The sequence below is a fragment of the Trichosurus vulpecula genome, chromosome 1 (genome assembly GCF_011100635.1).
Source record: "Trichosurus vulpecula isolate mTriVul1 chromosome 1, mTriVul1.pri, whole genome shotgun sequence".
NCBI lineage: Eukaryota > Metazoa > Chordata > Mammalia > Diprotodontia > Phalangeridae > Trichosurus > Trichosurus vulpecula.
The window spans coordinates 163,458,100-163,480,204 of record NC_050573.1 but is presented as its reverse complement, the minus strand read 5'-3'; the positions used below and the strand labels follow the sequence as shown (position 1 = coordinate 163,480,204).

General features: G+C 36.6%; 1 protein-coding gene across 1 annotated transcript in view; it reads right to left on the bottom strand.

Moving 5' to 3' along the window:
* The window catches only part of RMDN1 (regulator of microtubule dynamics 1), a 34,205-nt gene extending 12,484 nt beyond the window's left edge, over positions 1-21,721 (bottom strand). Inside the window, exons 1-5 of the mRNA XM_036741228.1 lie at positions 21,522-21,721; positions 13,280-13,397; positions 4,908-4,995; positions 1,844-2,003; positions 1,189-1,278 (exon numbers count right to left, since the gene is read on the bottom strand). Of these exons, the coding sequence (XP_036597123.1) occupies positions 1,189-1,278; positions 1,844-2,003; positions 4,908-4,995; positions 13,280-13,397; positions 21,522-21,650 (585 nt within the window). The 5' untranslated portion in view covers positions 21,651-21,721. The remainder of the gene's footprint in view (positions 1-1,188; positions 1,279-1,843; positions 2,004-4,907; positions 4,996-13,279; positions 13,398-21,521) is intronic.
* Between the last annotated feature and the right edge of the window lie 384 nt (positions 21,722-22,105).

Below are 22,105 nucleotides of genomic sequence, written 5' to 3'. Positions count from 1 at the left end.
CATTTTGGGGAACATGAGCTATTCATGTTTGTTTGATACTCCTGCAATGTAACTAGTCCATTTTTTTGTCCACTTCTCAGATAACATCTTTCTCATTACTTCTCCTGTATAATTCTTCACTTGTAAGGTTTTTACAGCCTGCTCATACAGCCGTGTCATTACTGCCATGACCCTTATCACTGCTCTCTTAATGATCCACAAAATCAGTTTTTTGTAGACAGTAGTGTTCCATGATTTGTAGTCACACAGTAACATAAAGAAGAAAACTGGCGTTAAAAAGACTGACCAATAATTAAAGGAGAAGTATGGGGTCATTAATAGCATTGAGCAATTTCCCAAAAGTAATCCAGCCTGTTCCCCCTTCTGTTTAATTCTGAGTCTAGCTTACTGTCCATTTGTAAAAGTCTTTCCCAGATACATATACTGATGAATGACTTCTACAAGTTGTCCATCAAACTGTATATCAAAGTCTAGAAAATAGGCATGCTATGCCCATTCAGTTTTTCCTGTGGGAATAGTTATTCCAAACTGTTTTTAGACTTCATGAAATGTTCCAGAGCTTAATGCAATTAACACAATGTCATGTACCAGAAGGACTGTCTGGAGGACCTCAATAACTCTAGGAATGTCTCTTTGACTTGTAATATGTTGGACCTCATCCATGGAGGTCAAATATCCTTGGACAATACAGATCTTATTTCATGCTTTGCTTGATATTAACAATGTAACAGAATAGATTTTTATCTCTGTTGTTACATCTTTCAGGGTATCTTGGATGATTCTGCCACATACACTTTGCTAGAGGAGAACTTCTAAAAACAGCATGTTTGCTTCAATACAACAAATGCTTTAAAAAAAAAACCATCAACTAACAAGCACTGTGAGGTTTTGTATACAAAATACAAAGTAATATGTGGGTATACTAACAACCCCGGGGTGGGGGAAATCAGGAAATATGTGTGTATATGTAATATTATCCAACCACACATACAGAGGTAAATTGACAATTTTGTGGAAAACCTCTTCGTATTCCAAAGCTGGCAATTCACAATTACTTAATAAGTTCATCAGATTGGACCCTAGTCCAGTCTGGTAGTCATGTGGCCCATTATATGAACTGGAGCTGCATTAAATGAAGAAAAGAAATCCAATGAATTTTTCATATTAACAACTAAAATTCACCAGTACCTCAAAATGTTCCTTGATAATGACAGCATTTCCAATTTTAACCTTGATACCTTCATAATCCCCAACATCGCTGAGACAGATACCATACCACTACAAATATAAAAAGAAAGAAAATGAGTTTAAGTACAGCTTTAGAAATATTACTTTTGACATAATGGTTCAAAATTTAGTCCTCAAAAAACATTCAGCTTCAAGGACAGAGTTCTTCCTCTATTGAATTCTTTCTTCTCTGGTCATTTCTATAATTAAGTGCTTTGGCAACTCCACAGCAATCCATCCCTAGCTATGTTTACTTAGGAGTTACCTTCTTAGACTTTGTTCTGAATAAAAGGATTTGGATAAAGTTATCTTTTGGTTTCATAGAATTTAGCCCCTCATTAGAATAGGTCCACCTCTTGTTATAGTATTCATTCTCTCATTAATTATGAACCCATCAGAGTTGATTTCTGCCTGTCAGGAACACACAGTCTTCCAAGGGCATATAAGTGTTGAAAGGTCTCCATGATTCATTTTTGGTTTATGAGAGAAAGCCAAATGACCATCCTCTTATTAATTATTTGCTAGCCATAATTAATAAATAAATAATAAATAATTGTTAATTGCCCAGAAATTATCTTTCAAATTTTTCATATGTCACATATTCTAGGAATCTTACCTTGTGAGCTGCAAAACTTGATTCATTTTTTTCAAGTGCTTTTTTTGCATATGCAAAAGCTTCATATACCAGTCGTTTCTTATCTTCTGCAGAGGTAGTACTAAGTTGAGATATATCTCGGGATGCCCGTGCCAGACGCCATAGCAACTCTGCATCCTCACTAGGTTTGAAATATATTATGGAACCTCACTTGTATTCATTTATCTTCTATGTTAGAGTTCATTATCATAAATCAATTCTGTCTCTTTGCTCAGTGAATGAATTAGTATAAATACCATGTAACAACTATTATAAACTTTTTTGAAGAATGCTATAAGAACTACATTCACAAAGCACTTCCTTAAGTAATTTGTTCTTTAAAGAGATCTTTGGAAAACATTTCATTAAATTTGTGATTTCAATCAAGTCTACAAAAAGTTAACTCAGTAAAACCTACTGTAAACCTAATCACAAAATACAATCTATATGTGACTTAACAACCTGGTGCTTAATTTCTAGGGGCAATATTAAGTAAAAGATTCCTCCATTTCCTATGGAATGACTATAAATTCACAAACTAGAAACTATAACTCAAAGAACTTGAAAAAATGAAGGATAATTTTAGATTCTTGTAAAGTATCTCATTAATTTATAAAATTAATCTTTATTTTTAACATTTTATACTAGTTGTAGTATTTGTACAATTCAAGGACTCTGGCATAAACTTTTTATAACAGTATTGGTCAGGCATATTATTACTGGGAAAAATAATCTAATCAGGATAGTACTATTTGTTGATGATAGAATATTCCAGAAGGAACAATAACTTTATTTAAAGTAAATATATCTTACTTACACTTAAAGAAGAAATAATAGCTTAATTTTAAGCAAATGCAAATTAGACTTATATTTAAAGAAAAGGAATCAGAAACATTCTACTGTTTGTTTTTCTAAATATACTGTACAACATTGTGACTGCTTACACTTGTGAAATTAGCTTCTGTGATGAAGAAAAATGATGTTTCAACATGTAAGTAAAATACTGCAAGCAGCCAGAAAGAAACAATTTGAGTATTGTGGAAACACAATTAGAATAACCCAAGATCTGGCAGCCTCTACATTAAGAGATCGAAGGGCCTGGAATACGATATTCCGGAGGTCAATGGAGCTAGGATTAAAACCTAGAATCACCTACCCAGCAAAACTGAGTATCATGCTCCTAGACAAAATATGGACTTTCAATAAAATAGAGGACTTTCAAGCTTTCTCAGTGAAAAGAGCGGAACTGAATAGAAAATTTGACTTTCAAACATAAGAATCAAGAGAAGCATGAAAAGGTAATCAAGAAAAAGAAAAAGAAAAAGAAATTGCAAGGGACTTACTAAAGTTGAACTGTTTTGTTGACATTCCTACATGGAAAGATGACATGTATGATTCATGAGACCTCAGTATTAGGGTAGCTGAAGGGAATATGCATATATATATATATGTTTATGTATATATATAAGTGAATGTGTGTATATGTATATATCTATATCTATGTGTGTGTGTGTGTGTGTGTGTATATATATATATGTGGAGAGAGAGAGAGAAAGCGGACACAGGGTGAGTTGAAGATGAAGGGAAGATATCTAAAAGAAATAAAATCAAATTAAGGGATGAGAGAGGAACATACTGAGAGAGGGAGATAGGGAGAGATAGAATGGGGTGGATTATCTCGCATAAAGGTGGCAAGAGGAAGCAATTCTGTGGGAGGAGGGGAGAGGGCAGATGAGGGGGGAATGAGTGAACCTTGCTCTCATCAGAATTGGCCTAAGTAGGGAATACCATACATACCCAATTGGGAATCTTACCCCACAGGAAAGAAGAGGGAAGAAGATAAAAAAAAAAGAGGGGGATAATGGAGGGGAGGGCAGATGGGGGTGGAGGTAGTCAAAAACAAACACTTTGGAAAGGGGACAGGGTCAAGGGAGAAAATTCAATAAAGGGGGATGGGTTGGGAAGGAGCAAAATATAGTGAGTCTTTCACAACATGAGTATTGTGGAAGGGTTATACATAATGATACACATGTGGCCTATGTTGAATTGCTTGACTTCTTAGGGAGGGTGGGTGGGAAGGGAAGAGGGGAGAGAATTTGGAACTCAAAGTTTTAAAAACAGATGTTCAAAAACAAAAAAAAAAGTTTTTGCATGCAACTAGAAAATAAGATACACAGGCAATGGGGTGTAGAAATTTATCTTGCCCTACAAGAAAGGAAGGGAAAAGGGGATGGGAGGGGAGTGGGGTGCAGAGGGGAGGGCTGACTGGGGAACAGGGCAACCAGAATATACGCCATCTTGGAGTGGGGGGGAGGGTAGAAATGGGGATAAAATTTGTAATTCAAACTCTTGTGAAAATCAATGCTGAAAACTAAATATGTTAAATAAATAAATTTAAATTAAAAAAAAACCATGTAAGTAGTCCCAACCTTCCATAAACTAGAGACAATCAGGTAAATACAGCAATTCTGTTTCAAAGATAACTTCTATTTGAGAAAGAGCCCACACCATCCACGCTCACTTGAAACTCTGACTAGCCTATAACTTCCTAAATGATCTCTCTACCTCTGTCCAGCAGCCTTCTCAGGATGGCAATACCCTTATCTCAATGGTCTCTTCCACTGCTGAGTACCTAGCCAACCTCCATGTGAGTAAATGCTCACACCATTCATGCTTACTTCAAATCTGAAACAGTTCAATACTCCCTGGATGACCTTCCCAAACAAACTCTCCTTTTCATCTCCTTTTTAGGTGGACTCTCTTACTAGAATAAAGAAAACACCCTGAGGGCAGGGACTGGCTTTCTTTTTGCTTGTATTTGCATCCCCATCACCTAGCATGCTTTTTCTATCTATGTAAGATAGGAGATACTACACAAGTGAATTCAGCTTCCAAACATATTTAAAAAATGCTGATTTGAAATACAGGATACAATAGTCATTAAGAAAATCCCCAAAACTCGAAGCATCATTTTACTTTTTAAAAGGCAAGAGGCTGAAAAAGATACAGGTCAGTCAAAAAACTTGGGCTACTATATATTGCATACCTTTGTTTGTACTGGGCTAGCAAATGATAAAGCTTTTCTATTTCTCCACTGCCATAGAGGTAGTCTGCTTGTTCAAGGATTTCCTCAACTTTAGAGCATGTAAAAGAAGAGACAACAGAGTTTTAGCCAAATTAAGGACACTAACAGTTCTATCTAATAAGAATACATCAATACATACATATCTATATACCCACAGATATCCATTTATCTGTATCTATATATCTATAGCCATATAGATAGACATATATATACAGATACAGGTAGATATAGGTATAGAGAGATATATAAAACATTTCCAAAACTGAATAAATTTGATTATTACATATGGTTGTCATCTAAAAGCTAAGATTACAGATTCTGAAAGATAAAAACATACTGACATTCTATGAAACAATACACCATAAAAGACTTTTAAAAATATAATAATAACGATAACGACCCTGATGAAAGTCAGCAGCAATAATGAAAACTACCCCATGGTACCTTCTAACTTTTCTATTTCTTATAATTATTATTTTTGATGACTCTCACTGTTATAAAATGCAGACAGTATCAGAAAAATGATGATTTCCAACATCACGTTAGCATGACTAATATCCATAAGGAGAAAATAACCGAGAAATGGAAACAGTTTTGAACTATGACATAAAATGACCTATGTAACAAAAAAGTCAGTATGTAATGAAAATTAGAAAACCAACGCAGGGAGTTTTAGAAAAGAAAAGGGCAAAAGTAGAAACACATAAAGAATTGACAAAATAAACTGAATATAAAAACCATGGGAATATAAAGAATTTGGAATCATATTTCTGTCTATAAAAATGCAGCGTGGGCTCAGGCTACTTGTCTTACATACCTAGTATTGAGCTATCACTTAATGATCTAATATTACATAGAAAGTGTTTATATAGAAACGTTACCATTTTCAGTTAAGCTAAATGCAGCTAAAAGCAAGTCATATACACAAGAAAAAGGAAAGTCCACCTACAAAGACTTTTGGCTTTTAAAAACAATTTTATATCCTTTATAGACTAAGATAATGATATTGACCTATAATTACTAGGATATATGTTTGACGTTCTTTTTTCCAGAAGTCAAGATGGTAAACTTCTAAACAATTCAACCATACTATATCATCCAATTCAATTATGACCAAAAGAAACGGTTCTAAAGCTGTTTAAATCAAAAAAGATTAAGCAAGTAAGCTGTGGCCAAGTAACTGAATGAAGCTAACTAAACCAATTCAATTCTACAAACATTTATTAAGTGTCTACTGTATGCAAAGCACTGTGTTAGACTCTGGATATATAAAAAGAAAAAATGACCTGTAAGAGAATTAAACATTTATTTCTTTAGTCATATACTTATAAAACAAATTAGGAAGTCAGATATAATTTCAAAAATCCCAAATTTTGTAAATTGTTTTGTGCCTATCACTGGAATGATAGTTTTTGAAAAGCAGTAAAACACGGTTTTGCCATGAACTAAGGCTCTTTGTTTCTCTAAGAATGTATGCCAACCAAAATCTCAAACTCAATGTGACCAAAACTGAATTTATCAGATTTCTCCCCTAAATCCAGTCCTCTTTCAAACTTTCCTATTTCTCTTGAGGGCAACAGCATGTTTCAGGTCACCCAAGCTTGTAATATGGGAGTCAACCTAGACAATTCCCTTTCCCTCACCCCCTAAAATCCAGTTTGCCAAGTCATGTTGAATCTACCACCATCACATTCCTCAAAACTATCCCATTCTTTCCATTCAAACAGCTATCATAAATTTAGATAACTTATCACCTCCCATGTGGACAACTGTAGTAGCTTCTCCCCTCATCAATCTATTTTTTACTGCACTAGCAAATTATCTTTCTAAAGCATAGATCACATCTCTTCTCTGCTCAAAAATCTTCAGTAGATCCTGTCTTTAAAAAAATATGCAAACTACTTAGTTTGGTATTCAAGGCCTTTTATAATCTTGCTCCAAAATACCTTTCCGCCATTATTTCACACTACTACTATTCAAGAGGTCTACATTCCAGCCAAATGGAATTACTATTACAGTTCCCTAAATCTATCATTTAATCTCTCATCTCCATGCATTTGTACATTTTATCTTCTGTACTGAACTGAAACTCCTACTCTTTACCTCTACCAAAATTCTCTTCCTTCAAGGCCTACATCAGGTGTCACATCATATATCTTCCTGTTACCTCTAACTGAAAGTATTTTCTCCTACCTCAAATTTTCCTAGAACACTGTCTAAATTTTTCCTCCCAGTCCTACTCCTTTCCTCACTCCTTTCACTGCATTGTACTTGTTTTTGTACATGTTTTATCTCCATATCCAGTAGAATCTATCTCTCCTAGCAGAAGGTGGAGCTCCTTGGGAGATAAGTCTGCATTATTTCAGTTTTTTACTCACCAGTACCTGGTGCAGTACCTCACAAATGGTAGGCACTGTTTATTGAATTGTTACAATGAATTAATCCAATCTTTAATTTGTGTGCCCTGTCTAATAAAAAAACTATTTAAAGGTATGTGAGTATAAATATGTATACCAATACAGATATACAGATACATATCTAAATATACAGATATATATAGATGAATATATACACATCCCTATACATACACAGGCATATAGGATTTTCCCGATAACCTTTTTTAATCTCGTTAGATTCTATGAATATTTTAAAAAGTCATGTGGCAGACTTAATTTAACAAGTTTGCCTTGAGTTTCGTTTATTTTTAATTTGTTTCTCCATCAATCATTCAATCTCAAAAGACTGGGATTTAAGAACATAAATCCTTTTACAATAACTAGAGAGCAGTCTCATTATCTGATGTTAAGCAACACTGGAATTAATCATGCTAAATAGGGTTCACGTAACATGATGTGCTGCTTACTAATCATGTGGAGTAATCAGTAATCCTTATTTTCTTGAGCACCAGTACACAAGAGAAAGATGATACTATTTTAAACCTGAGCTATGAATTCCACATGAGGCAAAATGCAAAAATTTATGGATAAATTTAGTCAATTATTTCAATATGCACTTTTAATCTATATTCTCTCAAATATTAATTTCTAAATTAATTTTTAAAATAATACAGTTCAATATCATGACATACTCTTTTTTTTTTTTACATTTTTTGGGGGCAGGGCAATTGGGGTTAGGTGACTTGTCCAAGGTCACACAGCTAGTACATGTGTCAAGTGTCTGAGGCCAGATTTGAACTCAGGTCCTCCTGACTCTAGGGCCAGTGCTCTACCCACTGCACCACCTAGCTGCCCCATAAATGTAGTCTTTTAAAATATTATTTGCTAATTCTAAAAATTTTTTCATAAAAGTCAAAAGTGCACAGTCAATAAGAAAAAAAATACACCTACTATGGCACTATAGACTTACATACTATGGTGGAAGCGTGTGTACCACTCCACATTATCTGCAAATCAGGTGGTATTTTTTTTAAACTTGCTTAATGGTTCTGTGCTTTTCCTGAAAATATTTTTAAAATAAGCTTACATTATTGACATAAAGAAGCCATACTCTAAAAAATGGACCAAACTTCATATAAATTCATTTTAAAATCTAAGATAAAAGGACTTTCATACAGTGAAATTCTAAATTTAGTTACTAACCTCAAAGATGCTTAAGAGGTACTTCTTGAATATTTCCTCAAATTTTTGAAAGAACAATCCATAGTCTTTCTATGTATACACAACCAAGTAAACAGTGGTTGTCTCATTTGAGGGGGTAACTGCATTCTGTCTGCCAAACAACAGATTTCACTCCTAAAAGAAGGTTAAATACTCCTTTGTGTACAATTGGCATGGCTCCATGACCACGTTTCTGGGGCTCCTACCTAGGTGAAGCAGGATAACAGCACCTAAACTCTAAGTCTCTAAACTACTAATAAGAAAACAAGGCCTAATGACCCTAACAATAATTAATAATAATGACCTAATAAAGTAGATGTAAGCAGCAAATACTACCACCTAATGAAGAAAGAGAAAAGAACTCCTTAAGAAATACATTTTTTAAATGAATGAAAGAAGGTTGACCGACAGAAATGAATACCTTCTCTACTCTTCATTTAAGCATTGTGCATGCAACTAATTTTGTCTTGGTAGAGCAGAAGAGTACTGGACTAGGTATACAGTGATCTGAATTCTAGCTCACCACTAACTCAATGTGTTACCTTTCCAAAGTGCTTTTAGCACTAATAGCATATAATTCTACTTTATTCACCCCAGGAGAGTTCATTTTCCCACATTTTAATTATATAATGCAAATGCCTCATATAGTATTGTATCTGTTCCTGGGCACTAAATTTTAAAAGACATTGCTAAAACTGGAATATTTCAGAGAAGGAGGTTCAAAATGATGTGATATCTTGAAATCATATCAACTGGGAAACAGCTGAAGAAATGAAGGATGTCAGAGCTTGGAGACTGATAGGATAGTTGCTCTCAAATATCCCAAAAAAAAAATAAGATAGAAGAGTAATTAGGTATATTCTATAATGGAAGCAGACTTCTACTTTAAGAACTGAATAACAGTTGGATTTGTTTAAAAAAATGAAAGCAAAGTATTAAGTGTCCTGTCACTATAAATGTTCAAGCAGAGGCTACATGACTTGTTAGGTCTGCTGTCCAGATTCCTGCAGAGGGTTGAAGGTGGTAAGAATCACTGTTAGTTGTTGGCACCACCTAGTGGCAAAAATCACCCAGTAACTGATTTAAATTGAGTTTCATTCCTACAAAACTGAATTCACATTAAAACTATCTTAAACCTTAAAAGAGTATGAATTAATCCTAGTAAGTGAACAAAACACTTTAAACTAACATGACCAAGTATCAAAAAAAGAAACAGAGAAAGAAAGAAATCATTTTTTACTAAGGAACTACTTACAGATTATCATGAAATTAGGTACTAATTCGCAAAAGATACTAAGATTAGAAATTTTAGTTCCTATCTTTAACAATCAAAATTGACATTTAGGATTATCTCATGGAAAATTAGATATGAATGATACAACTTTTATTAAATTAGTATAATTAAATAATAATGAATATCCTAAACTCTCAGAATAATTTTCAAAATATTCAAGATAAACTTAAGGAGACTGCAGTAAAGTATCAAAAGTGATTTTCAAAACACACTGGGGAATACGTAAAATTAAAATTTACAAATAAATGATATGGAGTAACAAAATGTTTAGAAATACAATAAAATATTTCAAAAATCTTTAACTACACTTTTCCATTAGGGAAGCTTCTTTTTAAAAAATATTAGTCATATTCATTTAAAAATATATTAACCTTCCATTTAATTTTCAAAATGGTTTATTTGGTTATCTAGTCATTCATTTTGCTAATACAACCATTTCCAGGCTAGGAAGAAGACTAGAGTCATGAAGACAAAAAGCTAACGTAGTCATAGCGAAAAGAGCATAAGTTCTTCTATTAACCAGATAAAGAACTAGTTGAACCATTTAATCTCCTTCGGTTTTATATGCTCTTCTGTAAAATGAACATAAAATCTTTGTCTCAGCTATTTCCCAGGGTTAAATTAAAGAAGATAATGTGATAAGAGCAGGAAAGGACCTGAGTTCAAATCCCAAAGTCTGATATTAACTTACATGTGTGCCCTCAAGCAAGTCATTTAGCTTTTCTGGACTCCAGTTTCCTCATTTATGAAAATTAACAGATTTGATTTAATGATCTCTAAATGATGATATTCTGGATAAGTCTTCCTTTCCAATTTTATCATAGAATTCCTACTGTCTCCTAGGCAAACTGCTCTTTATCTCACCTGACATACCAACTCCATACCCATGTCCTCGCACTGCTTTTCCTCCTCACTTCCACCTTAGATGCTCTAGCTTCTTTTAAAGCTTAACTTGTGCCTCTTTACATCAATGGTGTCAAACTCAAACAGAAAAGAGGCCATTAATAATCCATACATAAGGATCCTGGGGGACCACACAATGACTTAAAGTATAATATTATCTGTATTTTGTTGTATTTTTATTTATTTTGTTAAATGTTTCCCAATTTCATTTTAATCTGGTGTTGGCCTCACTCAGGAGTGTGGTAGGCCACGTGTGGCCCATGGACCATGTGTCTGATACTTCTTTTCTATATGAAGCTTTGATTTATCCCCTCAGACATTACTTTGTACTTGTTATGTCCATATGTGAGTGCTTGCATATGTTCATGTGTGTGTACATTGTCTCCTCAAAAGTTCCTTGAGGGCAGGGACTTTCATTTTTGTCTTTCTATCCCCACACCTTGCACAATCCCTGCCAAAAAAAGATATTCAATAAATAAAATCTTATTAATTACCTGATTAATCTCTATGGACCCTTACATCTCTAATGCCTATATCTTATGACAGTATTATATACTATTTAAAAAGCATCAAGTACTATAGAAATATAATGTATTCTTATTAAATACTTGCCAAAGATTCCAGATTGAGTTTGTGATGTAACCAAGACTACTCTGGTGCTTCAGTGGCACTCTGTGCTGGCAGCCAACAGAAAACCATTTAAACTTATTAAAAAATGGAATAGCATAATCAGATCTACGCTTTACGAATATCAATTAATCAACAATCATTTATTAAGCACCTACTTCATGCCAGACACTGTGCAAAATGTCACTTTGTCAGTTGTGTAGAAGATGAATTAGAAAGGGGAGTGACTGGACAGAGGAAGACCAAAGGGGGGGAGGATATTTATGCAACAGTCCAGCCAAGAGCTAAGGAGCACCTCACTTGGGGTGGCTGGCTGTGCACGTAGAGAGGGGGATGGATGGGAAGAGGCAATACTGAGAAAAGGGCATCAGAGGACCTAGGTTCAAATCCTTATGAGGCATAGTCTACTTGTGTGGCCTTGGCCAAATCTCTTCACCTCTCTGGACCTGTTTCCTTAACTGTAAAATGAGGGAATTTGGTTATATGGTCTCTCTCACATCATATAGAGGAGAGAAGTGAAATTGAGGGAAAAGTGACTAACTCATGGTCAGACAAGTAAACATCATTGATGGGATTGAAACCCAGGTTGTCTGACCCCAGAGCTACTTCCCTTTCTGCCACCCCATGATGCAATTATTTAAAGTATAAGAAATAAATAAATTTGTGCCTGCATACTTACGAGTAGCCAGCTCTATATCTATTTCCCTATGATCCATCTTTTCCCACTGACAAGTCTAGGCAACTGAATGGTTGAAACAGAAGGAAGAGATGAGAAGGACTTGAGGTTGTAAACCTAGGTGACTGAAAGGGTGGTGGTAGCCTAAAAAGAAAGAAGCAGGTCAGAAGTGAGTTTAGTTGGGGAACTATGAGTTCTGTTTTGGATTGAATTTGAGAGGTCAACCAGATGGACATATACAGCATGCTACTGGGAATATGGGACTTGACCCCAGGAAAAAGATGAAGGTTGCCCATGTACACACAGGAGTCATCTGTATGGAGATGAGAGTTGAACTCATAGGAGGTGAGAGATCTCCAAGGTAGAGGATAGAGAGAAGAGGGCCCAGGGTAGAGTCCTAAGTTATGTTCATACATGGGGATGGGTCAAAGATGGTAATCCAGCAAAAGGAGGCTGAGAAATCCAAAGATAATCATTTTGGCTAACAGTCTCAAATTCCTTAACCATGACAACTTTTAACAGGACTATGCTGCAAAACTAACAGATTAGAGTAAAATTCTTTCTTCCTTTACCTATCTACCCTGTGATAGTAAGTTTCATGAATGACAGAAAACAAGAGGCATGGATAATTCATCAATTGGCTCTGATTTGTTTATACATTGCCTATTTCATTCATATCAAAACATGAAAACTGCGGCCTCAGACACTTGACACACGCACTACCTGTGTGACCTTGGCCAAATCACTTAACCCCAATTGCCCTGCCTTCCCCCCTGCAAAAAAAAAAACATGAAAACCTATTTAATTTTTTAAAATATTTTAATTACTTCCATTTGCAATAATTCAATAAACAGTTATACACATTGCCTATAGTTATTATCCTCCATTCAAAGCCCATGTTGTTATACTTCTTTTTCTTCTTTCTTCAGTAGATTAAAAAGAGAGCAAGAGATAATGTTGTTAAAACGGACTCTTTATATATCACTGTGGGCAGGTAACACTGATTTATTATTAAAAGGCAGCCCAGATTATGACAGAAATAAGGCGTATTGTCATACCAAACTCACAAGGGCAGAAAATGTTTGTTCAGTGCCTACTATACCAGTTTTACTATATATTATTTGGCCAAAAAATCAAAACACACAAACACACAAAACACACAAAAGCAACTCAAGCATAAAATAATAAGCTTTTAAGATACTGAACTAACACTTACCATTGACTTCAGCATGAACCACAGCAGACTGAGAAATTAGTTGGTAAGTTTCAAAGCCCAAATAAGACAATGCTGAGATTATAAGGCCCCTTTTGAAAACTACAGCATTTCCAAGAATCTAAGGAAGCAAATGGTGTCAGTTATCAAACTACTGCAAAATGTGACTTGATATCCTTGACAAAAATTACATCATTTTTTTTCCTGTCTGCCTCCCTCCCCCTAAATAATATATCTTAAGGATAATGGATAGTCAAGGAAAGCAATTACTTATTTTGACAAATTCTTTAGCAAGACAAATCTCACATCAATATAACATTTACAATCAAGGTTTTCTTCATTTCTTAGAGACAGCAAGATTTAACATAGTCTAGTGAATAAGGGTAGCTGCTGTAGTGTAATCTTGTGTGAGATCTTGGGCTACATCAACTCATGAGGTTATTTTTTAAGATGGACAGAAGTTGTGATCTGTTTGTGGACGACACTTCAGAGACCACCTAGTCTGTTTTATGGATGGCCTACAGGGCATTACACAGAGGACAGAACTGAGATGGAGGGAGAAGAAGTGACTTACCCATGGTCATACAAGTAAACATCAGAGATGGGACTGAAACCCAGGTTCTCTGACCCCAGAGCCACTTCCCTTTCTGCCATCCCATGAAACAAATATTTGAAGTATAAGAAATAAATAAATTTGTGCTCACATAGTTAGGGGTAGCCAGATATCTAAATATTTTTGGTTTTAAAAAATCCCAATATTTAAATTAAAAGATTTAGTTTGAAAAAGTCAACCATATCTCTGATGGGGAGAGGGAAGGTCCTATGGAATTTGCTTTAAAACAGTATCACCTGCCCTGATTCAAAATAAATGACAAGACAAAGGAATCTGAATAGCTACAGGCCAGTAAAACAGATCTAATCCTGAATTTTTCAAATGGGTGCCTCCTCCAAATAAGCAAAATAGTGTTCAAATTAGTGTTTGTATTTTGTCTTCTACTGTACATGGGTCCAAGTCCACAGTTTTCCATGCTGAGCTATAGCAGTGCTTCCTCAATTATACACACTCACAGAATTTAAATAACTTCCTCATAACACAAAGTTGTTAAATGTCAGAATAAGGATTAAAATTCACAGTCTTAGCTCCCAAGTTCAGTATTCTTTCCATTACGGGGTGTGTGTGTGTTAAAATATGGCCTCAGATATTAAGTCTGTGACCCTGGACAAGACACTTAACCCTGTTTGCTTCAGTTTCTTCTTCTGTAAAATAGGCTGGAGAAGGAAATGACAAACTACTCCACTATTTTTGTCAAGAAAACCCCAAAGAGTTGGACAGGACTGAAACAACTGAACAGCAACATATAACATAGTTACCCCTTCCACATCGTGGGGGTTAGGATTGCAGCACCCCCCCTTGCAATCTGGAAAATCCACGTAGAATTTTTTGGCCCTCCTTTTATACCAGATAAGTCTGAATTTTTTTTTCTTTTATAGGGTGTTTACAGTACCATATTGCAAAATTTGGTTTGATATTATACAATACTACACATATATTTTATGCAATTCTGAGTTTCTAAACTTTTCCTTGGAATTTACGGGCCTTTGTGTGTTGTCTGCAGCTTCTGCAAAACTCCCAAAAAATTCCCATTTTTTTTTATGCCAACCCATGATACATCAAAATTGCAATAGGGAAAGTTGCAATGTGGAAGAGATAGCTATATTATACAGGTTGTACTCATATTACGGAAACATATTTATATGATAATATATAGTTATATAATAATATAATAGTGTAATATAATTATATAAACATATTATATATCTGTTATATAGTTGAGCTATAGTGGAAATTATACTGGACTTGGGAGCTAGAAAATTAATTTTTTTTTTTTTTGCAGGGGGGAAGGCAGGGCAATTGGGGTTAAGTGACTTGCCCAAGGTCCTACAGCTAGTAAGTGTGTCAAGTGTCTGAGGCCGCATTTGAACTCAGGTCCTCCTGACTCCAGGGCTGGTGCACTATTCACTGCGCCACCTAGCTGCCCCTAGAAAATTAATTTTAATCCTTACTCTGACATTTAATAGCTTTGTTCCATGGGCAAGTCATTTATATTCTCTTAAGCCTCAGTTTTCTCATCTGTAAAAAGGAGATTAATACTGGCATTCCCTAGCTTATATTAGGTTGAGCCTTTAAGTCATAGAAAATGTGAGGACACCACTTAGTAAACCTTAAAGTGCAACATAAAATGTGAGTTTTTAGAAATAGCAGTTGTATTTATTCTCCATTTAAGATTTAATCAATTAAAAAAAACGATTTAATCAATAAACATTTACTAAGCACCTACTATATGCCAGGTACTATGTTGAGTGCTGGGAATATAGACATAAAAAACAGTCCCTTTCCTCAAGGTGCTGATGTTCTACTGGACATAGCCCTGGTTTCTCTAAGCTATGCTAGCAGAAAGCAAGGTGTGGAAGGTCGTACTATTCTAGAAAGAGTTACAGAGTACAGGCCTCAGACTTGCCTCAATAAGTTCAGACTAATCATGAAAAGGCTAGCCAACAGGTGATCAGTTTTTCTTCATCATAACAATTCATGAAGACCATCATGTATATCAAGTACAAAGGAGTTACAATTTATATTACTGGAGAAAATAATCACATTAATCAAAATGATAGATCTTAAAGTATCTTACTAAACATAAATATCCCTATATAAATATATACACACCTACAACTTAATATTTCATTTATTTTCATAATGGTTTACAAGGAAGAAATAAATACTTGGTGCTTAGAGTACAACATGAGAAAATTTCACCATCAGTCATGAAAAATGGTAGCTATGGTACAAGAAGTATGCCATTGGGCAGTCACTTAACTTCCCTAGACTTTAGCAAACTGTATAAAGAATTGTTCATAACTGTAATGTTTAGCAACATCTTGAAATTAAATAATGAAAACAGTTCAAGCTCATTGATTTATAAGCATTAAAGATTTATATTTTTATATATGTTTATACAATATATAACATATAATTGATATTACATACAAACATATAAAGCTTTATAAGCTAAACATAGTGGTTTTGGTAGTGGTTATCAAAAATTGAGTGGCAACACCAAGTTAGTAAAGAAAATCTTATTCCATAGCAGATGTACACATATTGCTAGTAAAAGAGTATGAAAAAACAAATAAATGGGCTCAGAAAGTTAAAGATATCATCCCTAATGCTTTCTACCACCACTTCATGACGATGGGAAAGTTCCTGTCTACTGCTTTAGGTTCTTTATCATGGATAATCCAATTTAGAATGGAAGAGATAAATGAATAACTTTATTACAGGTCCAGGAAAAAAGGTGTATAAGAAATTTGAGGATGGAGAGCAAACTTTCAACTGGAACGGTCAAAGAAAGATTCATGGAGACACCAAACGCCTTGGTAAACTTTCAACTGGGGTACACATCCCAGATATGGGGTGGGAGATGGTGTGGCACTAAGACAGACATGATGAAAACAGATGACAATGAGTGAGTGGTAGAAGGGGAATAATACGAGATAGACTGGAAAGGAAGATTTGTGCCAGATGGTAGAGGGCCTTGAATACCAGGATATGGAAGTTATATATTTGGTAGGCAATGGGAAGTTACTGAAGGTTTTTGAGAGGGAAAGTAAATTGTGTGTTAGGAAGATTACCTGGGCAGCAGTATGATGGATGGATTAGATGAGGGACAGATCAGAGATAGGAAGCTATTATATTATTTATATCATATTTATTATATTTTATCATATATTAGTTGTTATTATACTATTAAAACTGAATATATAATATATATTATTTTTATATTAATATAAATATATTATATATTACAACATATTATATTTGTATAATATAAATATTTTATGTTTATTAGATTATAATAGTTTGCAGGAGAAGACAGAAGGTGGCTGTTAGAGTAAATAGTAAAGGCTGGTTAAAGAATAAGACTTGGCCACTATTTGGACAAGTGGTGGACAGATGGCTGGTGTTTACAAACACTTAACAACAACCATACTAGGCATTTTAATAAATGTTTGCTGAAAATTAAAATAACTTCGAGGTACCACCTCACACCATCAGATTGGCTAATATGACAGAAAAGGAAAATGATAAATATTGGAGAAAATGTGGGAAAATTGGAACACTAATGCATTGTTGGTAGAATTGTGAACTGATCCAACCATTCTGGAGAGCAGTTTGGAACTATGCCCAATGAGCTATAAAACTGTGCATACCCTTTGGTCCAGCATATACTAGTACCCAAGTCTATAACCCAAAAAGGTCATAAAAAAGGGAAAAGGATCCACATGTACAAAAATATTTATAGTAGCTCTTTTTGTGGTAGCAAAGAGTTGGAAATTGAGGGGATGTCATCAATTGGGGAATGGCTGAATAAGTTGTGCTATATGAATATAAAGGAATACTATTTGTGCTATAAAAAATGACAGGATGATTTCAGAAAAGCCTGGAAAGATTTACATAAACTGATGCTGAATGAAGTGAGCACAACCAAGAGAACATTGTTCACAGTAACAGCAACACTGTGTGATAATCAACTATGATTGACTTAGCTTTTCTCAGCAATCCAATGATCTAAGACAATTTCAAAAGACTCATGATGGAAAATGCTATCCATATCTAGCGAAAAAACTATGGTGTTTGACTGCAGATTGAAGCATATTGTTTTCACCTTTTTTCATGGTTTTTTCCCTTTTGTTCTATTTCTTTTTTCACAACATGACTAATGTGGAAATGTTTTACATGACTGCACCAGTATAATCTATATCAGACTGCTTACTGTCTTGGGGAGTGTGGAGGGAAAAAAGGGGGGGAGAAAAATTTGGAACTCAAAATCTTTCCAAAAATGAACGTTGAATATTGTCTTTACATATAATTGGAAAAAATACAATACTATTAAATTTTTAAAGCTAATAAATAAATGTCTGCTGAACCGAATAGGATAAGACCGGGACCTAGCACAAAAAGGGTTTCAAACGGAAGTATATAAAATGAAATAGATGAGTATATACTGATTGCTGAGAACTACATGCTTTTGATAAAGCTTGATTATAATGGCACCTAGAGAGAGGAAATGAACCTGGACCAAAACCAACTGGGAAAAGAGGGGAAAGCAAGTGTATAAGTATAAGAGAGGAATGGGGGAGAGGGGCAGAAAATATAAGATGAACCTTCTACCCATGGAATTTCTATGTCAAAGGTGAACAAATACATGGATATACAATTATGCAAGCAGAGAGGATGGAAATGTTATAATTTTAAAATGAGGGTAATAATAATATAAACGTCCCTTTCAGTCAGTCAGAAAACAAGTCTTCTTTTTTTTAGCGCCTACTATGTGTCAGGCACTGTGCTAAGCACTAGGTATACAAAGAAAGGTAAAAGGCAGTCCCTGCTTTCCTTAGTCTAATGGGGGAGACAACATGCTTACGACTGTGTACAAACAAGACAGATACATGATAAATCTGGTAGGGGGATTTATAAAAGGCTTCCTGTAGAAGGCAGGATTTTAGCTGGGACTTGAAGAAAGCAAGGGAAGCCAAGAGGCAAAGAGGAGGAACAAGAGAATTCCAGGCCTGGAGGACTAAGATGCATGAAGTCAGAAAATGGAATATCTTGGGGAGGAAGAGCCAGGAGGTCAGTGTCACTGGATCAGAGTGAGCAGAGTAAGGTGCAAGAAGACTCGAAAGGTAGAAGGGGACTGGATTATGAATGACTCTGAACGCCAGAGGATTTTATATTTGATCTTAGAGATGATAGGCAGTTTTTTGAGTAGCTGAGGTTATACAGTCACACCTGCACTTATGATCACTTTGACAGCAGAATGAAGGGTAAACTAGAGAGGAGAGATTTGTAGCAGGCAGACCCACCAATGATAGTCCAGGTTTAAGGTGGGGACCAGGAGGGGTAGCACTACCAAAGGAAAGAAAGGGATGTATGCAAAACAGTTTATGTAGGCCATGGCAACAAAATGGATATAAGGAGGGGAGAGAGTGAGGGCTCTAGACTGGGAGCCTCGGTGACTGGGAGGATAGAGGTGCCCTAAATAGTAAAAGGAAAGTCAGGAAGCAGGGAAGGTTTAGTGGGAAAGAATGAGTTTAATTTTGGACATGTTGAGTTTAAGATGTCTATGGGACATCCAGTTTGAGATGTTCAACAGGCAGCTGGATATGTGAGACTAGAAGCAAGCAGAAAGGGTAAATTGATTTTGAGAACTGAAGCACGATAAATGAATCCATGGGATCTAATGAGGTCACCAAATGAAATAGTAACATGGGAGAAGAGAACTGAGCCCAAGACAGAAGCTACATGACTTAACAACTGACTAGATATGGGAGTTGTGGGAGTAAAGCAGTTGTGGACGACCAGGTTTGCAGGACCCACTAGGACATTCTCTCCTTAGTTGTATTGAGCAATGAGTAAAAGTGACATTAAAAACTTAAATCATGGGGTATTTATTTATTCTTTTGCCTAGGAGACTAAAATTCCACATGTATATCCGCACAGAATAATCCAGGAGACAGTTGGAAGGATGTTATCAGCACTCTGGGGAGATGGAAGGGGGAAGACTGATTTGGGAGCCATAGGAGTAGAGGTTATAACTGAAGCCAGCCACAGGAATAGATGAGATTGTCAACGGCAAAACTATTGAGAAAGAAATGAACAGTTCAAGGATAGATGCCTGGGGTACACCCATGTTTAAGAGGTCAAAGTATGAGGAGCCAGCCAGTAAAGAGAAAAAGAAATGGTCTGAGAGTTAAAAAGTAATTAAGAGTATTGCAGAAGCCCAGAGAGGAGAGAAATTAAAAAAAAAAAAAGAGGTTGGCCAACAGCGTCAAAGTCTGCCAAGGGAACACTGGATTTGGTGATAAGATCATTAGTGACTTTAGAAAGAACAGCTGCATAAGGGCAGTGGGCAATAGAAGCCAGACTATAAGAGATCAAAAATGAGTAGCCAGTAAGAAAGATAATAGGTATATAAATATATTACATATAAATTATAATATAATTTTTGATAAAATAAAGAGGGGATATATAATATATAATTAAGGATCACAGAATGATAGAATTTGTCAGGGAAGAGAACTCAAAGAACCGCAAAGACCTCAAAGTCAAACCCCCTCTTATTTCCAACACAAAGACTAACAGCCTGAAACGTTATTAGTGCCAAAGACACTGAAATGTGATATGGTAGAAAAAGAACAAGACATGAGTCGGTGGATCTAGATTTGAAACCTAGTTCTGATACAGAGACCTTGAGCAAATCACTTAAAACTCTTTAGGTCTCAGTTTCCTCATCTGTAAAATAAGAGGTTTGGACTAAGTGAATACTACTCTTCTTCAGAAGTTTGGCAATCGAAGAGAAGGGTCAAGCTAAGGGTTTTTAGTTTAAGAAAATAGGAGACTGAGACACTTTGTTTTATAGGTGATGTAACCTCAGCCCAGGGGGTTATGTGACTTGCCCGAAGTCACAGAGAGAGTAAGTGGCAGGGTCAGAATTCAAACCCAGGTCCTCTGATTCCCATGCCAGGGCAGCATACCACGCTGTTTTATTGCGCGGCAATTCAGTCACTTGGGCCGGTTTAGGAGCCGCAGAGCCCGAACTAGAAACACCGGCCACAGACGAGCCTAGTCCCGCTCTCCTTGCGTAACCCAAAGCCAATGATGGAAAGGGTCAACATGACTTGGTTTCTGATCTTCGGCCTCATTTCTAAAAACAGACCAACAAACCCGACTTAGAACTTCGGGGAAACGCGCTGGGGCCCCAAAGATTGAGAGTGTATCTGGCGGCTTCGAGAGGGAAAATAAACTCGTATTTAATGACAGCCGGGAAGCACCATCGCTTTAGCTCCTAGGGTGTGCACAGCGCGGCCGCCCAGAGCTCCCGGGCACTTGTGGCGCTTTAAGGTTTGCAAAGTACTCTGCATAAAGCACCTGGTTTGATCCTCACGATAGCCCTAGGTGCTGTTATTATCCCCATATTACAGATGAGGAAACTGAGGCCAACAGAGGTTAAGAGACGTGCCCCCTGGGTCACACGACGAGGCGAGGTCAGGGACGGAATTTAAACCCGGGTCTTCCAGGCAGTCCCCGCCACCTCACCTCCGCCCTTCAGCCCAGCCAGGACCCCATCTACCGCGCCCTCCCCGTGGGCATCTCGGACGCCCACCCCGGGGAAGGCGGAGGAAATACCTCGCTGCCACCTAGCCAAAGGCTGGGACTGCCCCGCCGCCCGCGGCCCGCCGCCTCGGCCCTCGCAGTAGTCCCCAACCGCGTGCGGAGGTACGGGAGAAGCCCGCGCAGCCGCACCGCTAACGCCATCGCCAAAACTGGGCAGTGAACCTGAGCTGCGAAGGCCGGATCCGTCCTTGGCCCCGCCCCTCAAGGGCCAAAGGACGGGGAATTGAAGGAGGCTTCCGCCTCGGAAGTGCCAGGAGGGGAAACAGCGCCCCGGCTCCGGACGTTCCGCCTGAACTTCTGAGCGGAGTCAGCCAGACCTGCCAGGGAAGACCCCGCCCCCGAGCTCTCGAAAGCTCAGAGCATGCGCAAAGGGGTGCCGCCGTTTGCTGGGGGTTGGGTTCTTGCTTGTGGTTTGTGTACTTTAGAAAAGGGATTTTTTTTTATTTTTTATTTTTACCTTTCTTTCCGTCCCCAGCGCTTAGGCAGTGCCTGGAACACAGTAGACACTTAATAAATGCTGATTGACTTTCTGACTGCCAGGCGACCTACGGGTTACAGGTTGGTAGTGCTACAATTTCCTCCTAGCCCGCGACCAG